This window comes from Nuphar pumila, chromosome 14, assembly GCF_984573655.1.
Source record: "Nuphar pumila chromosome 14, dmNupPumi1.hap1.1, whole genome shotgun sequence".
Taxonomy (NCBI): domain Eukaryota; kingdom Viridiplantae; phylum Streptophyta; class Magnoliopsida; order Nymphaeales; family Nymphaeaceae; genus Nuphar; species Nuphar pumila.
In genome coordinates, this window is record NC_143262.1 from 18,375,845 (window position 1) to 18,398,216 (window position 22,372).

The 22,372-nt window shown below is 37.6% G+C and overlaps 1 protein-coding gene across 2 annotated transcripts in view; it reads right to left on the reverse strand.

The window, feature by feature from the left end:
• LOC149816543 (E3 ubiquitin-protein ligase BRE1-like 2) overlaps positions 1 to 22,372 on the reverse strand; it is a 76,146-nt gene that overhangs the window by 18,267 nt on the left and 35,507 nt on the right. For both annotated transcript variants that reach the window (XM_089988169.1, XM_089988168.1), the window contains exons 14-15: positions 1,732 to 1,804; positions 1,566 to 1,652 (exon numbers count right to left, since the gene is read on the reverse strand). In XM_089988169.1, the coding sequence (XP_089844295.1) occupies positions 1,566 to 1,652; positions 1,732 to 1,804 (160 nt within the window). The remainder of the gene's footprint in view (positions 1 to 1,565; positions 1,653 to 1,731; positions 1,805 to 22,372) is intronic.

Below are 22,372 nucleotides of genomic sequence, written 5' to 3' on the forward strand. Positions count from 1 at the left end.
CCTCTCCTTTGTTATAATGCTTTTTAAGCATTTCATGTGAATGAAATAAAGTTTATTATTTTATCTTTTGAGTTCTTCCAGTTATGCCCTTTTGTGGGTTATGATTATAGTGTCTTCAATAGACACCTATTACAAGCATTTGTGCTTTTGTGGAAGACCCTCATTTTCTTACAGTCATATTCGGCTCGTAAAGAGCTCGTTCTGATTCATGAAATAAGCTCGACAAGTTTAAGCTTGAACAACCAATGTTCGTCTCAGTTCGGCTCCTATAAGCTCGTTTATTAGTAATAATTATATTTTACATATATTTTATATTATAGAATGAATATGGTTGTAGTGTTTGGCCTGCAAGCAATAAGTTTAAAGTTCAAATCCTATTGCTTACAAGTTTGAAACAATTATTTATTTTTAAATGAGTCAATTTCAGCTTGGCTTAGTAGGCTTAGGGTCCAAATTCAATTGTTTCCAACTTTTAAAAAAAAAGTTTTGTAGATGAGTTTGCTCGTGCTCAGATAGGGATGGCAGTGGACCGGGGGGTAACAAATTCAATTGTTTCCGCCATGCCCGTTTGGACCGGGGATGAAGGACATGAAACGGGGAATGGACCGAGGATGGAGGTCAAAATCAAAACCCGTATGGGGATGGACTTACTCTTGCCACCGCCCCGCTTCACCCCGTCCACGATCCCCGTTAAGGAAATTACTATTATACCCTTATACATATTATAAAATCATATATATATATATATATATTCCTAACCCTAACATAAAATTCTTTCTTGAATCTCTCATCTCTCTTTCCTCCAACGAGCCGCGCGAGCTCCCATGTTTATCCCCTCCTTCTAACGACAGAAGGACGCAGCGGCAGAAAGACCGAGGCAACGAGGATGGAGGACATGAAACGGGGAATGGACCGAAGATGGAGGTTAAAATCAAAATCCATACAGGGATGGAGGCGGGGATGGAGGGCAAAATTTTGAGACGGGGTGGGGGTGGAGACCTTATCCCCCGCCCCGGTCCACTGCCATCCCTATGCTTGGCTCATTTAGCTCGGGCTTTTCATGAGCTCAAGCTTAGTTCCATTCGACACAATAAACGAGTCAAGCTTGAACACCTTTTGTTCAGTTCGTTCGGCCCATTTACCAGCCCTAGTTCCAGCTATGACCTTGGCAACCATACTTGGAAGTTTTATGGACTGGTAAGCTCCTTCAGTGTTCCAATTTTCAATAGGACTTTCAGAAAATAAATTACATATTATAAGGTAGAAAAAAATAATGAATCACTTCGGGAAGAATCGTTTTATTGGGTTGCCCTCATTAATAATCATGATTGAGTTTGGTGTTCGACATTGGTTTAGACACTAAAAAATTGCCAGCATACCATTAATATTTTTGGGTGATTCACATAAAAAAGATCAGAGGGCTTTTGGTTGTATGTTTATTCAGGTATAGATCAACAGAAAGTCAGGACACTCAGTGTCTGGCCATCTAGCTATCTGTTTGGTTATATATAAATAATGGGGCAGAGGAAAAAAGAAAAAGAAACAGTGGAAGAAGATATAGAAACCTTGATATTGTAATCATCTCTTTCAGCCACCTGTTGCTGAAGCCGGTGGTTTTGCATTTGCATATCCTCATAAGCTTGCCCAATAGTCTATACCAAGAGAAAAATTGAGATTTAGTTCTAGCATTCAAAATGGAAAAAAGAATACCAAAGAATAATGCAGGAAAACCTCAATTTCAGAAATATATGCTTCCACTTCTTCATCTTTCACTTTTATAGCTTCTCTAACCTCCAAAATATCTCTGCATTAAAACATAGACATTATAGATAAGGTGCTACTGATAAATAACAACTTATTATGGTAGGATTTATACTCCATTTACACAAGGGAAGACACAACAATCTAACCCATAGGGGTTGCAGTAGTAACGCAAAACAGTCCATCTTTTCTGAAAATGAATAAGTACAGCCTTTATGGCTAGATAAAAGTTGTGACAAACATTACTATTCCTTTAAGACACTTCAAACAAATGATGGTACAATGTAAATGACTTGGGTGGTTTGATTTTAGGGACTTTTTACAAATAACTCAAACATATATCATAGTAAGTGTTCTATTCCCACACATAGCTTTCCCCTTTGTTAAGCTAACCGCAGTAAAATCTAAAGCAGCTTGAACTGGAATAAGATACAGAGTATGCTATATCACCCAATTCAACGTCTAATAGAACCACACCACATCCCTCCATCACTCTGAAAAAATGGATCACCAAAAACCAGTTGAGACTTGACAGTTTGTCAAATTGACCAATTATTGAATATTTGAACAAGGTGAAAGCAATTACGGATTAATTGGTAGTTGTTGGAAATCCTATGTCAGAGAAGGAAGATCATTCAAACATTACCAAGTTTTGGACCTACATACAAGGCTTTTAGCACCATGGTCACAAGGAGAGTACTGCAACCTACTTTTAAAGAGTTGCAGATAAACATGATTCTCTGTTGGTTTGCAGTTCCTCTAGCTCATCACAAATGCAGAACACTCATGAGTTGGCATTACAAGTAGTAGAGGTTGTTGAGAATGTGAAGAATCCTTGCAAACAATCAAGTTTTCAAATAACTTGAAAATTCAAATACTCAAGACAAAATAAATGCACAGTGTTTGTAAGCTTTACACCACAAAAGAAATGCAATAAATGCACAGTGTTTATAAGCTTTACACCACAAAAGAAGTGCAATAAATGCACAGTGTTTATAAGCTTAAGGAGACAACTCCTTACTGAAATTACCACTTTACAATGGGCTTACAGTCCTTATAAGCTTTAGCAACTCATAAGAGCTGTTGGGCTGATTCCCAACAGCTCTAATTAGAGCTGCTGGGAGTCAGCCCAACGTCTCTTATTCTTACAACAGTCAGTGGCTGACTGTTGTACACTATACACAGTAAGCTACTGACTGTGTACAGAAATACATAAAAAAAGATAAAGTAAAAAGAAAAAGTTACAAAAATAAGAAAAATTAAAAGGAAGAATTACAATCATATTCAACAACATGAATATGTGTAAAATGACTAAAATACCCCTACATCTAATACAAGAAAGAAATATATATTATATATATAAGTAAATGGATACATGTACATATATATGAAATATGTATGTATATGTATCTTATTTTATACATATAAAATATATATTATAAAATACATTGTCTTATGGATTACAATTTAACACCCCCCCTCAAGCTTAGGGCATAATGACCGAAAGTTTGCCAAGAAAGAAGTTGAATCGCGGAGAGCACAACGATTTGGTGAAGAAATCTGTCAGTTGATATTCTGAAGTTACATATGGAAGATCTATGACTCCTTTCAGATATGCTTCTCGGACATAGTGGCAGTCCATCTCGATGTGTTTAGTCCGCTCATGAAATGTGTGGTTTTTGGCAATATAAATTGCACTCTTGTTATCACAGCATAGCTTGGTGGGCCCTTCTACATTAATCCCCATATCTTCTAGTAGCTGATGAATCCATACAATCTCCATGGTAGTAGTCGCCATGGCACGATATTCAGCTTCTGTTGAGGATAGAGACATTTTTTGTTGCTTCTTACATCTCCATGAAATCAGCGAGTCTCCTAAAAACACACAAAAAACAGTGGTGGAGTGACGGTTATTTGGGTCACCTCCCCCGTCAGAGTCAGTATAAGCAATTAGTTTTAATCCAGAAGAAGAGGATAAGAATACTCTCTTGTTTAGTGTGCCCTTTATGTATCTCACAATCCGCAAGATGGCACTCATGTGAACTGATGTTGGTGCATGTTGGAACTGACTTGCAGTATGAACTGCACCAGAGATATCTGGTCTAGTAATACTCAGATACATCAAAGATCCCACAAGTTGTCTGTAGGGGGGTGGGATCGGAGAGAGGAATGTAAGGAAACGGCTTTGAATACATTAGGTTCAATAATGAACCAATATGCATGCACATGAAGTGCGGATATACCCACTAAAGGGGAAAACACAAGCACATAATATGCTAACACATAAACTCACGAAAGGGACAAAAATGCCTATAAGGGGAAAACACAAGCACATAATGTGCTAACACATAAACCCACGAAAGGGACAAAAATGCCTATAAGGCATAAGTTAATATTATTGAAGAGAAGAAGGGTGTAACACCCATTACAATGGAGCAAAAGCTCCTCCAAGAAATTACAAATACAAGGGGGAAAACCCCTATTTATAAGCCTTTGAGGAGCCACATAAGGGGATCCCAAAGGAGTCGTTGGGAGCCCCCAACGGTCACATTTGTGACCGTTGGGGGCTCCCCAACGACTCTTTGGAGAGTCCTCCAATGTGGCGCAAAACACAAAAAATAAATTTAGAAAAAATAAAAAATAAAAATAAAAGAGAAAATACAATCATATTCCAAAATGGAATATGCGTAAAATGACTAAACTACCCCTATGGCTAATATAGGAAAATATATATTATATATATATAATTAGGAAGATACATATACCATATATGTATATGTATCATCTTTTATATATATAAAATATATCTAATTACAATAATTGATGATTACATTTTAACACCCCCCCTCAAACTTTGCGTGGGGAAACGAAAAGATTGAAAAAAGTCGCAAGACTCCAAGAGGCTTCGGTAAGGATGCCATTGAAATTTGCAAATGCCTTCCTCCAATTGTCTTCTAATGGTGAACACATTTCCCGATCTATCCAGGGTACTTCTTTTTATCCCATCTCCAAGATCCTGTGGAATAACAACCAAGAACAAGTAAAAAATATCTTTGCACTTTACTCAAATGGAACATTCCTAACAAGATTAATCAAAACCATATCGGATGACTCACCCACAAAACAATGGTGCAAAAATATAACTTATGCATAGAAATTTGAAGCACATGATAGGATAATTACTTTAGCATAAAAAGAAAATTTAGAAAACCAAAATTTCAAAATCATATATCATGTCAAAGAGGAAACGAATTACAAGAATGCATAATGTTTTCACAAGCTCTAAAAATGGACAAAACACAACCCCACAATGGGGAATAAAGCAATGGTCCGCCATAGGACCCCATAAGAGGCTTATAATGAAGTGTCGAATAAGAGAAACGAAGTCTTCAAGAGCAAACAAGAGAGCACGCATATACCCAAATAGCCACTAATGGGCAAGAGAACAACAAAACCACAAAAGTGGCAAAACACCCAAAAGAAGAGGAAAATATATATTTCACTCAAGAAGGCTTCAAAGAAGCATATAAAGAGGTATGAATTAATGGGTGTTATTCATTTTACAATGCATAATCTACACATTTCTCTATTTTAGTAGGGAACCTTACACATTTAGGAACATCTCACTCAAATGATTGCAATTATAAAAATTCATTTTGCATATTAAATACAAAGGTGGCCAAAACCATAAGCACTTAATATGTAGATTAAATGCCAAAAAATTTTGCTTTAAAATATGCATATTAATGATATGATTTTCTTGTATCTTTAAAGGGAAAAATATGAATGAAATTTCACAAATTTCAACAATAGTTCATCTACTACAAGCAATTACCTCATTAGCCCTTCAAAACCCACAAATCAAGTGTATAAGCTACTAGAACAAGAACATAACCATAATGCCATTAAAGGCCAAAAGACATACACAAAGGTGTGTAAAAATACCTCTTGTCTACATGTAATAATTCTTGAAATGAGTGTATCAACAACAAGAACAAGAGAATACACGCCAACATGGACCAAAAGTATCTCTTGTCTACGTAAAAAGACACTCAAAATCAAGTATGTTCAGCTACTAGAACAAGAGTATCAAGTCAACCATGGGCTAAAACACAATACATCTCTTGTCTACATAAAATGGCACTTGAAATGAGTGAAAGAAGCCAACCATGGGCATACATTTCAGCGACTAGAACAAACACACAAATGCCAACATGGACTAAAATCACACATCATGGTGTGAATCAACGTGCCTTGTCTACATATAAAAACACTCATGACAAGTGTGTTCAGCTACTAGGCCAAGAGAACAAAGCCAACAAAGGGCTACCAACACACAAAGGTGTAATAAAAATCTTGTCTACATATGATGACACTTAGATAAAAGGTATAAAAGGAGAAGACTTTTGAGGTAATAAAACTTGTAATCACAAACATATAGATAAAACCATGGTTGCCAGTTGAGGAAGCGGGAGCGGGAAGCGAGGCACTTTCAAAATTTTAGGAAGCGGGGAAGCGTGGGACCACTTAGAACCGATTCGGGAAGTGTCTCGGAAGCGACCTAGGAAGCGTCTCGGAAGCGACCTAGGAAGCGTCTCGGAAGCGACCCAGGAAGCGTCTCGGAAGAGAGGGGGAAGCGAAAAAAATAAAAATAAAAAATAAAAAAAATTGAAAAAAACAGGGGAAGCGAGGGGGAAGCGTGGGGGAAGCGTGATGGGAAGTGCGCTTCCCATTAAAGGGAAGCGCGTCCCCCATTAAAGGGAAGCGCGCTTCCCAAAAAAGGGGGACGTTTTCCCCCACGCTTCGGAAGCGCGACGTTTCGCGCTTCCGAAGCGCGCTTCGGGGAAGCACGCTTCCCCTTTTAGCTAGGCGCTTCCGGTAACCCTGGATAAAACTTTGAATATAACCAATAGAACAATATTTTTGAAAATAAATACGTGCACATACGCACAACAAGAACACTTGAGCACAAAACACGAACTCACAAATGTGCAAATGTACTCATAAGATTCATAAACAACAAAAGGCTGAGCAATAGTCCCAAAACCCTTGATTTTAATATACCTTAAAACATTTAAGGTTTCAAACACCATATATCCATCACATTTATATATAAATAAGAGCATTCATAAGATCAATGGCCAAAAAGGGGAAAACGAGTGTCACACTCATAATTAGAGATCATATAACAAATCATTTTAGAGTCCCAAGGTGCCCATAACTCACCTTAACAACCATCTTTAATATGGCAAGTGGACAATCTAAAATGACATAACACAAGGTGCCCATAGCTCACCTCAACAATCATCTCTAATATCATAATAACAAGGCCATATAAATGATGCATTAAATAACCTGTGATGGATAAATATAAATGCCATAAACAGGCAATCAATTTCCAAATAGGTGATTTTATAAAGAGGGCCGATTTGAAAAAATCAAATCAAAGGTCCAATATAATCAATCACAACAATATGCTTTATAACAATGATTATGCATAAACGCGAATTATGCTTTATCATGATCAATTCTTCAAAGAAGTTATTTATACCAAAAAGGTTTATTATATAACATGAAATATTAAGCAACATCATGTGCAAGAACTGATTTGGAATAATCCAAGAGTCAAATCAAACTTTAACTACTCATGTAAAAGTATCTTCAATAAGATACCAAGAACAATATTACAATATTCTTGGAAACAAATGTGAGCACACATGCACAAAAAGAACACTTGTGCACAAGGAGCACAATACAAACTCGCAAATGTGAACCCAAAAGTCATAAGTTTCACTAACAGAGCGTGGGATATAATCCTACAAGCTTTAACCATGATAGATATAAAGTGCAATTATATGCACACCAAATGATAATAGATACAATTTCTATGTAATATAAGATGTCAAATGACAATATAACAAATTTAGTTTAATATGGGCATTCTTTAATAGATGCGGTAAAATTTGGAAAAACTTATGCGGAAAAAATTCACAAAAAGAACAAGTTTGTAAAACTTGCAATATTAGTAGAAAATCAAAAACTAAAGGACCAAGCTTGTATAAAGAATTGGACTTCTACAATTAGACCTTCAAATGCCCACAACGAAACTTCCCAAAAGAATAATCCTTTTAAGACTGAAACTTTGAAGGATTTTCACAAGAACAAACACTCAAGAACTGTGGAAGTCTCATACATAGTATTCACCAATAAGAACCATACAACACTAAAAAACGAGTATGTAAAGCAAAGAAAAACTTAACTCCAAACGAAAGAAAAAACAAACTTCAAGAGTTACTAGAGGTATTCATACATCACTGCATGAGGAATCTTTAATTACAAAAAAGATGCACTAAGACACATGATTTGAAATCATTTTTGAGATTCTTAAAAAATATCACTATATGAGAAATCTCTAATAAACATCACTACTCATAATATATGATAGCAAGTGTGTAGAAAAGAATGTGAATTATCACAAGCTTTTATATGTTAAAGAATTTCAATCTCAACTCAACTTTTCTTTAAAAAACTTCCCACATATATAATTTATGCTTTTAAGCAAACATGCAAAAGATAACTTCAAAGTACCGAAGTTATTTGATAAAAATATAAATTCAAGGAGTCAAAGATGTCCATCAATACAAAGCTTTTAAATCATATGTAGGATTTGAAAAACAACAATAAGATCACAAAGACTCCTAAAACCATACACACGAGTTCAAGATTGACATCAACTTATGCTTGAAAGATAAGCACGATTAACGACCCTATTAAAGAAAGTTTTAAGCAATGACAAACAAGTTCACCGATTTAACTAATTATCTTTTAAGAGATTTTAAAAATGTGATATACACAAAAGCAAAGGCTCAATGAAGAACCGAATAACACAAGTACTAAAAAACAAAAAACACATACATATAGATTATTAAGGAAGTAGATATTCCTTTATAATGCATGATACTAAACGAAAAAGAATACATAACAAATAACTTTAAGAAAGAAAAGAGAGAGAACAAGAAAACTTCACCATTTTTCTTAATATTTCTTGAATAACACGCTTTCCGATGCACCAAAGAGCAACTCGGTCACAACCTTGCTCTGATACCATGTAAGGAAACGGCTTTGAATACATTAGGTTCAATAATGAACCAATACGCATGCACATGAAGTGCGGATATACCCACTAAAGGGGAAAACAAAAGCACATAATGTGCTAACACATAAACCCACGAAAGGGGCAAAAATGCCTATAAGGCATAAGTTAATATTATTGAAGAGAAGAAGGGTGTAACACCCATTACAATGGAGCAAAAGCTCCTCCAAGAAGTTACAAATACAAGGGGGAAAGCCCCTATTTATAAGCCTTTGAGGAGCCACATAGGGGGCTCCCAAAGGAGTCGTTGGGAGCCCCCAACGGTCACATGTGTGACCGTTGGGGGCTCCCCAACGACTCTTTGGGGAGTCCTCCAATGTGGCGCAAACCACAAAAAATAAATTTAGAAAAAATGAAAAATAAAAATAAAAATAAATGAGAAAATACAATCATATTCCAAAATGGAATATGCGTAAAATGACTAAACTACCCCTATGGCTAATATAGGAAAATATATATTTTATATATATAATTAGGAAGATACATATACATATATACCATACATGTATATATATCATCTTTTATATATATAAAATATATATAATTACAATAATTGATGAGTACATTTTAACAAGGAATACCATCATCAATCTTCATTTTGGCTCCTACTATAGCAGGAGTTTCACAAACATTATCATCCGTAATACCTGACCTGTCAATAATCTCAGAAGCAAGCTTTGTTTGAGATAAAAAATACCCTCTATGAGAGTATGCTACTTCAATACCCAAAAAATAAATTAGAAATCTCAAATCAGACATTTCAAACCTATCCTTCAAAATTGATTTTATACTTTTAACCCCTTTAGAATCACTTCTGGTTATAAGCATATCATCCACATATAAGAGCAGAATAACAATCCCTGCATTGGTTTTTCTAACAAATAAGGCAGTGTCAGTGAAACAGTAAGAAAAACCATTTTCTAACATTACGAAGTTAAATCTATCGTACCAAGCCTTGGGGGCTTGTTTTAAACCATAAAGTGTTTTTCGAAGGCGGAGCACTTTCCCTTTAGGAGTCTCCATTCCTGGTGGCGCATCCATATATACATCTTTATTCAGATCACCATTAAGGAAGGTGTTTTTAACATCTATTTGATAGATGTTCCATTTGTTGATTGAGGCAACGGTAATGAGACATCGGACAGTAACCATTCGGGCCACAGGGGCAAAAGTTTCTTCATAGTCAATCTCATATTCTTGACTATATCCCTTTGCAACTAATCAAGCCTTATATCTCTCAAGAGATCCATCGCTTTTAGTTTTTACCTTAAATACCCATCTACACCCTATTGTTTTCTTACCCTTAGGAAGATCTTGGAACTCCCAAGTCTTTGCCCTGTTGAGAGCATAAAGCTCACATTCCATTGCTTTCAGCCATTCATCATTCTTTTTGGCTTCTTCGAAGTTTTTGAGTTCTATATAGGAATGAATGGCGCTAAGGCATGCTCTATGTTGAGGAGTAAACGAATCATATGAAATAAACCTACAAGGCATCTTTCTACTTCTCTCAGATCTTTGTAGGTTTTCATCATTTGTTGAATTGGACCCACTAGGTTCACTTAATTTTTCAATTGCACTCCTAAAACTGTTTCTATCTCTATGGGTATATGTTATAGGATCTCTCAATGCTCCTTCATTTCTATGTTGGGAGATAGGTGGATGGGAAGAGTCATTTTCTTTGTCATTGACGTCATTATAAATGAAATCGTCATCACTATGATCACTATCACTATGATCACTATCATCATCATGTTCTAACATTTCAAATAAAAAAGAGTAATCCATGTTTTCTTCAAAGGGTTCACTCCTTTCAAAACCATTAACATTTTCCAGAAAACTCACATTTCTGGAAACATATAGCTTGTCATTCTTAATATCATAACAACGAAACCCTTTTTGGGTTTCGGAATATCCAAGAAAAGTGCAGACAATGGCTTTTGGTGAAAGCTTGTCGTTCTTGTCAGTAAGAATGAAGCATTTACAACCGACTATAGTCGGGTTCTTTGGTATACAATTTTTCAAAAGGCGAGATATTATTCAAGTTTTTAGAAGGTAGCCGATTTATAAGAGAGACAGATGCTAAAGTCGCTTCAGCCCAAAAAACCTTATGGGATGTTTTGAGAAACAAGTAATGTTCGAGTTGTCTCTATTATATATTTATGCTTCCTTTCGGCTAATCCATTTTGTTGAGGGGTTTTCGGACAAGATCTTTGGTGAAGAATACCATGACCTTCAAGATAATTTTTTAATTCACTTGAAAGATATTCTCCACCTGAGTCAGTTCTAAAATTTTTTAGATTCTCATTAAATTGATTTTTAATCATCACATGATAGGTTTTAAAAATTGAGAAAACTTCATATTTGTTTTTAAGAATGTTGAGAATAGGTGGTTTTAAGTTAAGTCTTTTTATATTAGAGGTTATTTGAAATTATTTTTTTTCATAAAGGGCTTAGATGTAATTAGTCTTTTTAGCCTCTCTCTATTTAACATAGAGAGATGCCCTAATGAAGGGTGTAGTGTTTTTCTATGTGCAGCCGTCTCTCCCTCTCACTCTCTCTCTCTCTTCTATCTTTCCCTCTATCTCTCTCTCTACCTAGGGTTTGGTGCTTCTTTCAACATGGTATCAGAGCCACGTGCGATCTTGGGTGCCTGAGCTCTAATCTCAGCTTCCTTCAAGCAATAAAACCTCTTGGTGGATATCGCTCCTCTGTTGATCAGCGATCAGCGCCTCTTGGTGAAGATCAGATCTGGCGACAGATTTGTAGTTAGACCTAGTCACGACAATGAAGATCTGACTGGAGGTCATGACTCACATCTGAAGCCAGATCTGGAAGGTGGATGAAGACCCAATGGTCGTGGGTGCCAGAACTCATCGTGTACAGGGTGAAGATCTGAAAAAAAGGGGGAGGAATCAGATCTTACTCATATCTGGGTATGTTTGTTAGGAAGGCTTGGGAAAGAAAATCAAGTCTTTGATTTTCTGTCATGGTTGAAGTCACCAGCAGCTACCCATCAAGTGGAGATCGGGCCTGCTGAAGATTGACGTGGAAGTTGACTGTGGCGTGTGGATCGTGGTTTTCTGCCCTGATTTTCTGCTGTGATGCCGTGATTCCTTGCTGTGTTTATCTCTGCCGTGATGCTGTAATTTCCTGCACTGTATTGTTGTCGAGTTCTTTGAAGGCCTATGTTTCTGCGTGCTCAAGTTATCGCTAGTTGTGAATCTGGATGGTGAGTTTATCTCAGATTCTATTTTGTTGGTAGATTTCAAAAGATGAATATTAGCAGCCCTCCTGTGTGTGTAGATCTATTCCCTGCTGTGTCGTGATCTGTTTGGCTGGAAAGTATGTGTTGTGAAAGCAGCATGTTAACTTATTGCAGAATTTTTTTTTAAGCAGCAGGCGTGATTCCCTGCAGTGTGGGAAAATATTTTGTTTGTGGGAATTTTTTTTTGTCGAGGGATTCTGTGTTGAGTTCTGCTACTGGTTGTCTTAGTTGCTGATGCATGATGATAACACACGCTATTCCTTGTGTCACTTGAAGCCTGTCCAGATTTTATCTCTGGTGTGGAAAACTGTGTAGTCGCGAAAAACTGATGTGTGATAGTCTGAAAACCAGACACAACTTTATCGTGTTGGATGTGTGATCTTGATTTGCAACCAATAGCCATCCGCGGTTGAGGTGGAAGGTGCTGGTCAAGGTTCTTTAAAATTTTTAAGTTTGGATCTGAATAGTAGCAAGTCGTTTTTCTCAGATTTCATTGGTGAAATCAAAACTTGATATAGTCGGGTTCGTAGTTGATTGTGGGTGTGCGCGTGTGGTTGCTCCTTGATTTTGTGAATCTAGCCAATTGTTTATATTATGGCTCACGTGGTTAAATCAGATGCAGATTCCTCCAATGATTATGTAACACTTAGCAGGGTTGAATATGACGAGCTCCTTGCTTTACGATCATCCACTTTGAAGTCTTCGGTTGCGGAGGTTGTGTGCTCGGCAGGTGATGGCCTATCTGGTCAAGGTGATAGGTGGATCATTGATTCTGGAGCCTCCGGTCACTTGTGCGGAAATTCGAGTAATTTTTTGGGTTTAAAACCTGACTGGTCAAAAAGGGGTACGTCTTGCTGATGGTAGTTCTTCCCCAATTGTAGAGCAGGGAAGCATGTTTATTACTCCTACTCTTCAATTGTCGCATGTTCTTCATGCTCCGTCGTTTCCACAGAATTTACTATCCGTCAGTCGAATGACAAAAGATTTGAATTGTAGAGTGATTTTTTATCCTATAGGGTGCACCTTTCAGGACTTGCTGACAAGAAGAAAGATTGGTGGCGGCTATGAGGAAGGTGGTTTGTATTACCTACACCAACCAGAAGTTTCGGCCTATTCTGCTGGTACATCATCCTCAAGTCCTCTATTGTGGCATCATCGTTTGGGTCACCTTCCAGTGACAAAACTTCGTCGTGTCATTCCTCATATACCTCCCTCAGTTTCTTTTCAGTGTGAAACATGTCAATTGGAAAAGCATTGTCGAAACTCTTTCCCCACTAGTCAGAGTCCGTCAAGTCAAGGATCGTTTGATCTTCTTCATGTCGATGTGTGGGGTCCGAGTAGGATTCCAAATAGGTCTCAGTGTCGTTATTATCCAGTTATTGTTGATGACTTCTCAAGGTTATCGTGGGTGTTCCTGTTAAAAGATCGGTCTCAAGGTCCTGTCATTCTTAAATCTTTAATTACCGAGATAAAAACTCAATTTGATGTATGTGTTAAAATTGTTCGCACTGATAATGCTCTTGAGTTCAAATCCAAAGCCTTACTTCAATTCTATTCTGGTAATGGGATTCAACCTCAATTTACATGCCCCCATACCTCCCAGCAAAATGGGGTGGTTGAGAGGAAACATAGACAAATCCTTAATGTTGCTCGATGCCTTATGATTCAATCCAATATGCATGCTTCATACTGGGGCGATGCGGTTCTGACAGCTGGTTTTCTGATAAATCGCATGCCGTCAAGCTCTGTAGAAGACCATATCCCTATTCAAATTCTCCATCCAGAGGCTCCTCTCTTCCCTATCCCCCCTAAAGTGTTTGGATGTGTGTGTTTTGTGCATAAGCTGGATCCGAATCGAGATAAACTTGCTGCGCAGTCTATTAAATGTGTTTTCCTTGGGTATCCTAAGAACCAAAAAGGATATCGTTGCTACGACCCTATATCTCATAAAGAGTATGTTAGTGCGGACGTTACCTTCTTTGAGTCTATTCCTTATTTTTCAAGTACTACTCCCAGACTACAGGAGAGCCTTGGTGATATCCTTCATCTGTCGATTCCTCCCTTTCCGTTAGAGTCGCTTCCTCCTCAGTCCTTGGTTCCAGTGTCAGGTGTGTCTCGCTTCCGAAACCCTCCCATAGTATACACGCACAGGGTGCCTCCTACCTCCATGCCGCCATCACCTCCTTCTCCTCAAGTAAGTGTTTCTGAGCAAACTGTTGCCCCTACATTTGATGTTGATCTTCCCATTGCTCTGCGCAAGGGAAAGAGACAGTGCACTCTTTACCCCATCACGCAATTTGTATCAGAAGCTAATCTTGGGGCTTCTATGAAGAATTTTATTTCTGCTCTGTCTGCCGCTTTTGTTCTGCTTCATCACAGTCAAGCTCTAGTCGACTCCAACTGGATGCAGGCTATGCGTGATGAGATGGATGCCCTATGGTCTCGAGGCACTTGGGACTTGATGAGATGGATGCCCTATGGTCTCGAGGCAAATGGGTATATAGCATTAAGTATAACTCGGATGGGTCGATTGAACGGTACAAAGCCCGGTTGGTTGCAAAAGGCTACACTCAGACTTATGGGGTTGACTTTTTTTAAACTTTCTCCCTAGTTGCTCGTCTTGGCACTATTTGTCTCGTTCTTTCTGTTGTTGTGCACCATGGATGGCCCTTGTTTCAGTTGGATGTCAAGAATGCCTTTTTGTATGGAGATTTGCATGAAACTGTCTACATGCAACAACCTCCAGGGTTCGAGGTTCAGGGAAAGTGTCAGAAGGTGTGCAAGTTGAAGAAGGCTATTTATGGCCTGAAGCAGAGTCCGCGGGCATGGTTTCACAAATTATTTGAGGTAATGTCGAGCTTTGGATTTGTCAGGTCAGCTTCAGATCATTCCTTGTTTATCAAGAAAACCAGCACTGGAATTGTTGTTATGGTGGTATATGTCGATGACATCATATTAACAGGGAGCAGTGCCCAAGATATTTTTGCAACAAAAGATCATCTTCAGAAGCACTTTGTTACTAAAGATCTTGGTCACCTTCGATATTTTTTGGGTATCGAGGTTGCAAGAAACAAAGAGGGCTTAGTGTTGCCTCAAAGAAAGTATGTGTTGGACTTATTAAAAGAGACTGGAATGCTAGGAGCTAAGCCAGCTAATATTCCAATGGATCCCAAAACTCACATGTTCGATGAGAAGTCTGACTATGTGGATAGTGTCAGCTTTAGATCCTTGGTGGCTAAGTTGCTAAATGTGACTGTTACTAGACCTGACATTTCATTAGCCGTGAATAAAATCAGTCAGTTCATGGACAAACCTACAAAAGTTCACTGGGATGCAGCTATGATGGTTCTTCGGTATTTAAAGTCATCTCCTGGTAAAGGTCTTTTGTTTAAACGAAATCCATCGTTGGATGTGGTTGCCTACACTGACGCAGATTACGCAGGATCTGTCGAAGATAGGAAGTCAACATCTGGATTTTGTGTGTTTGTGGGAGGAAATCTTGTTACCTGGAGGAGTAAGAAACAAACCGTTGTAGCCAGGTCGAGTGCTGAATCTGAATACCGAGCAATGGCCCAGACTGCAACTGAGATTATGTGGGTAAAATCAGTCTTGACCGAGCTTCAGGAGAAAGTATCCCTTCCTATGTTGATGATGTGTGACAATAGGGCTGCTACATATATTGCCAACAACCCAGTGTTTCATGAAAGGACTAAACATATTGAAGTTGACTGTCACTATGTTCGTGACCTGGTTCAAGCTGGGTTTATCTGCACCGATCATGTATCTTCCGAAGATCAAGTAGCGGATGTTTTTACCAAAGCCCTGGCGAGACCTAATTTCTCAAAATGTTGTGACAAGCTGAGCATGATTGATATCTATGCTCCAGCTTGAGGGAGAGTGTTGAGAATAGGTGGTTTTAAGTGAAGTCTTTTTATATAAGAGGTTATTTGAAATTATTTTTTTTCATAAAGGGCTTAGATGTAATTAGTCTTTTTAGCCTCTCTCTATTTAACATAGAGAGATGCCCTAATGAAGGGTGTAGTGTTTTTCTTTGTGCAGCCGTCTCTCCCTCTCACTCTCTCTCTCTCTTCTATCTTTCCCTCTATCTCTCTCTACCTAGGGTTTGGTGCTTCTTTCAACAAAGAAAATAAATCCAATAATATCTCGTATAGTCGTCAACAAAAATGACATAATATACAAAGCCTTCTTTTGATAGGACGAGTGTCGGTCCCCGTACATCCGAATGGATAATTTCAAAAGGTCTTGAGATCTTTGACAAAAAGGCAATTTTTTCATTTTCCCAAGAATACAGTCGTTACAAGTGAAATCACTTTTAAATAGACTTTTAACAAAAGCTAAATGAGAAATTTTTACAATATTTGGATGTCCAAGTCTCTTGTGCCACGCATTAATATCCTTTTGTTGGACAACATTACAAAACGGGTTCTTTGAAATTTGAAGGGAATCAACATAGTATAAATCACCCTTCCTAGAGCCTTCCTCAATCAATCTCCCGGACCGACGATTCTGTATCCAACATTTGTTAGATGAAAACTTTATATCACACTCATGATCCGAGAGTTGAGAAACAAAAAGCAAATTTAAGTTTAATTTGGGTATAAATCTAATTTTTGAAATAAAGAACCCTTATTTTTCAAATTTTTCTATTCTTTTTACTTGAAGAGGTGTTCCGTCCGCGGTTGAAACAAAAGATGGAGAGAGATTTTTTGAGTATTCAGAAAAAGAACTAAAACTTGGGGTCATGTGAAATGAAGCACCTGAATCTAAAAGCCAAGAGGTCTTACCGGGAGGAGAAGAGGTTGACATGGTGGCTCCGGATATAGCCCCTTTTAGAAGAGGTTGAAGTGCATCCACGATTTGTTGCAATGAGAGAGCTCAATTTGAAGATGACGAGCACTCTTCCTTTTGAGGTTGGGATGTAGTAGCCTTGGCAAGTAACTTTTTCCACTTTGGGCAAATAGGCTTGATATGCCCCGGTTCCTTACAAAAATGGCATAAAAGCTTGCTATAATCTTTCTTCCCTCCTTGACCACTTGAGTTTTGATTCTTGAAGTGAGGAGACTTGTAGGTCCTTAAGTTGCTCTATGGTCTTGAGACATCATTAACTCTTTCATTTTGTTTATTATTGGAAGGTGTAGCTAGAACACTTGGGTTGTTCTTGCTTATACCCATACGAGTCTCTTCCCCACTTAGTTTAGTAAGGGAAGTGAAGGCGGATAAAAGAGAAGACCGGATTTGTTCGAATTCAGGCCTAAGCTCATTCAAAAAATTAAAAAATATATCTTCTTCCAATTGTTTATGACGAAGCTCTACGAATTCTCCACTCCACTTGGGTTCGAGCATAGCAAACTCATCCCAAATAGAAGAGAGTTTGGCAAAATACTCCTTTATAGTTATCTCTCCTTGATGAAGAGTTAGCGCCCTATTTTAGAGGTAATATTTATGGGACAAGTCCTTAGAGGTGTACAGCTTCTCAAGGTACTCCAACGCTTGAGAAGCCTTCTTAAACTTGATAATATTGACATTAATTCTTGTTTCTACGGATGAGAAAATCTATGAGAAGATTTTAAAATTCCTCATCTCCCATTCTTCATGCTTTTTGGTGTAGTCTTCAAGAGCCTTGGCTCTTTCTTTGCCTTCAAAGATTTTTATTTCTCCTTTCTCCATTAAGGTTATCTTTGGCTCCGGTTCGGGAATCGAGCTTTGGACATAGCCCCAAAGCGCTTTCCCTTTAATATAAGCCTCCATGTTTTCGGCCCAAACGTGATAGTTGGACCCATTGAGTTTGAAGTCGAGAGAAAAATGAGAGTCTTTTTCACCCATTAGAGAGGAGAGATGATGAAAAAGAATATGTACCACAAAGGATTTTTAGACCTTTCTTGATAGAAGAGTCTTCTAAAATATTGGATGAACAAAAAGATCCACTCCAATCAGCAAAAAATCGAGGGCACACTTTTCGAGGCACCTGAAAAATTGAGAATCCACACAATCTTTCTTTCTCCAACCTTGCTTTGATACCATGTGAAGAATCCTTGCAAACAATCAAGTTTTCAAATAACTTGAAAATTCAAATACTCAAGACACAAAATAAATGCACAGTGTTTGTAAGCTTTACACCACAAAAGAAATGCAATAAATGCACAGTGTTTATAAGCTTTACACCACAAAAGAAGTGCAATAAATGCACAGTGTTTATAAGCCTAAGGAGACAACTCCTTACTGAAATTACCACTTTACAATGGGCTTACAGCCCTTATTTATAAGCTTTAGCAACTCATAAGAGTTGTTGGGCTGATTCCCAACAGCTCTAATTAGAGCCGTTGGGAGTCAGCCCTCTCTTATTCTTACCTGTGTACAACAGTCAGTGGCTGACTGTTGTACACTATACACAGTAAGCTACTGACTGTGTACAGAAATAGTACATAAAAAAAGATAAAGTAAAAAGAAAAAGTTACAAAAATAAGAAAAATTAAAAGGAAGAATTACAATCATACTCAACAACATGAATATGTGTAAAATGACTAAAATACCCCTACAGCTAATACAAGAAAGAAATATATATTATATATATAAGTAGATGGATACATGTACATATATATGAAATATATATGTATATGTATCTTCTTTTATACATATAAAATATATATTATAAAATACATTGTCATATGGATTACAATTTAACAGAGAATGAAGATCTCAATTTGATTGAACAAGAGAAAATAATCAATATTTTGGCTGGCAGAGGCACATTTAATATCGGCCAGGGAATCTCCTTCACCTATAATTACTTAGCCACATGGTAATGCTCCTAGAATCCCTTGTAAATTTGTAATGTGTGTGGGCTCATAAGCCACTCAACAAATAACTGTTGGCATAGATCAGAAGCTGCTTCACATGTTGGATCGATGGACCAAAAATTTCCCAGCATGTGTCCATTACATCCATGCAATCCCCAACATCCCACTCCTACCAGACCGTCCATAGCTCCTAGCATGTTATCTAGGATGTCATATATGGCTCTTAGCACACCATTTTCAGGTCTGAACCTTTAGAACAATGAGGACATATATGGCACTTTGATTCAACACCTGGTATCAATCCCCCATGCAATACGATGCACCATTAACAATCGTTAAATAATGATTATGTGGGTTGCACCATCCCACATTGCATGATACATGGGTGTATTGTGCTATATAGTATGAGTCGGAATTTGCACAAATTGTGTGATTCCAGCAAGTCTTTTAAGCTGTCCAGCCAGCTTTGGTTGGCTTTTTAGCAAAAAAATGATCATTTTAACACCAAAAACACAAAAGAAATTTCTTCTCCACGAGCCCAATTTTTGTAGGCTCTTCCTTAATCCAACCCTTGTGCCAGATTTGTGTGAAATATTGAAGTATTGGCCTCATCCATCTTAACCAAGGTTAGATCCATACTATGTTTTTGAAGGTAGAAGAGGGTCCAAAGGCTTAAAACCATGAGGTAAGAAGTAGAATCATACAAGCCTAAGTTGGATCTGGTAGGCTCCCTTGGTTTAGTTTTATGTTCTTAGTATGGGATCAAGTTTTGTTACTTGAATTGGGTCTATGTACTTGGGTTGGGCATACATACTTGTATTCATGGGCAAGATTGTCATTTTGAATAGCTCATAGAGCTTAGCATCTTTTGGTTAATACAATAGAACTCTCTTGAGTTTTTGGCCTCTCTAGTAATACTAGTGAGGAATTGGGCTCTGATTAGGGAAATTCCTAGCTGGAAATTGGCTCATCTCAGTTAGAATTCCTTGAATGAGATTCCCGCCACTCTATCCTCTTTTCCCTCCTTTATAACTACTTTTCCTTCTCAATAACATATATCTCCTAGCCAATTCTGTCTACTCCATCTTCCCCCATTCTCTCTCTCAAATCTCTTCAGCTACACCTATCCTCTTCCTAATTTCGAGGATCTGGTATCATAGAATCTAAATTTTTTGAAAGAGTTTTTGTCATAAATTAATTTTCCACAAATTTCTAGAGACCCGGCTCGGGAACATTGCAGTTTTTGTCTATGAGAATAATAGGTTTGTTAACTGATGGAAGCATTATGAGAGGGAGTTTCATGTAAAAATATTTGGAATGAAGTATCATTTGTTTGGTACAAGGTAAAATGTTGCCTAATGCACCTCTAGAAAATGGTCATAAAGCCACTTGCTGTACAAAAATTACAGAAAAAGGATAAAAAATATAAAAAATGGAGGTAGAATATGTTTGAGTTATGAGAAGAGGTGCATCCTGAGCAAGCTGAGGACTTTGAGGCAATGACAGTGTTGAAAGCAATGTTAACAGTAGTCATGAAGAAAAGATGCACATTCTTCAGCAGTACCCCGTTAAATTATAATTCATAAGACAATGCATTAGCTGTAGGGGTATTTTAGTCATTTCTATATTGTACGCATATTCATGTTTTTGAATATGATTGTAATTCCTCCTTTTTATTTTGTCTTATTTTTGTAATTTTTTCATTTTTTATTTTTGTTTTTTTATGCAATATTTTTGTACACAGTTAGTGGTTGACTCTGACTGTGTACAGTGTACAACAGTCAACCACTGACTGTTGTACACAGTTTAAAAAAGATAGACGTTGGGCTGATTCCCAACGTCCGTTGGGAATACTGATTCCCAACGTCCGTTGGGAATAGCCCAACGAATCTTCAAGTATGCTTATAAATAAGGGCTATGTGAGCCCATTGTAAGAAGGTATTACAGTAAGGAGTTGTCTCCTTGAGCTTATAAACACAGTGCATTTATTGCACTTCTTTTGTAGTGTAAAGCTTATAAACACTGTGGATTCATTGCTGGTGTAAAGCTTATAAACATTGTGCATTTATTTTGTGTCTTGAGTATTTGAGAAGTATCAAGTTATTTGAAAACTTGATTGTTTGCAAGGATTCTTCACATGGTATCAAAGCAAGGTTGGAGAAAGAAAGATCGTGTGGATTCTCACTTTTTGGGGTGCCTCAAAAAGCATGCCTTCGATTTTTTGGTGATTGAAGTGGATCCCCTTGTTCATCCAATATTTTAGAAGACTCTTCTATCAAGAAAGGTCTAAAAATCCTTTGTGGTACGTATTCTCTTTCATCATCTCTCCTCTCTAATGGGTGAAAAAGACTCTCATTTTTCTCTCGACTTCAAACTCAATGGGTCCAACTATCACGTTTGGGCCGGAAACATGGAGGCTTATATTAAAGGGAAAGCGCTTTGGGGCTATGTCCAAAGCTCGATTCCCGAACCGGAGCCAAAGATAACCTTAATGGAGAAAAGAGAAATAAAAATCTTTGAAGGCAAAGAAAGAGCCAAGGCTCTTGAAGACTACACCAAAAAGCATGAAGAATGGGAGATGAGGAATTTTAAAATCTTCTCATAGATTTTCTCATCCGTAGAAACAAGAATTAATGTCAATATTATCAAGTTTAAGAAGGCTTCTCAAGCGTTGGAGTACCTTGAGAAGCTGTACACCTCTAAGGACTTGTCCCATAAATATTACCTCTAAAATAGGGCGCTAACTCTTCATCAAGGAGAGATAACTATAAAGGAGTATTTTGCCAAACTCTCTTCTATTTGGGATGAGTTTGCTATGCTCGAACCCAAGTGGAGTGGAGAATTCGTAGAGCTTCGTCATAAACAATTGGAAGAAGATATATTTTTTAATTTTTTGAATGAGCTTAGGCCTGAATTCGAACAAATCCGGTCTTCTCTTTTATCCGCCTTCACTTCCCTTACTAAACTAAGTGGGGAAGAGACTCGTATGGGTATAAGCAAGAACAACCCAAGTGTTCTAGCTACACCTTCCAATAATAAACAAAATGAAAGAGTTAATGATGTCTCAAGACCATAGAGCAACTTAAGGACCTACAAGTCTCCTCACTTCAAGAATCAAAACTCAAGTGGTCAAGGAGGGAAGAAAGATTATAGCAAGCTTTTATGCCATTTTTGTAAGGAACCGAGGCATATCAAGCCTATTTGCCCAAAGTGGAAAAAGTTACTTGCCAAGGCTACTACATCCCAACCTCAAAAGGAAGAGTGCTCGTCATCTTCAAATTGAGCTCTCTCATTGCAACAAATCGTGGATGCACTTCAACCTCTTCTAAAAGGGGCTATATCCGGAGCCACCATGTCAACCTCTTCTCCTCCCGG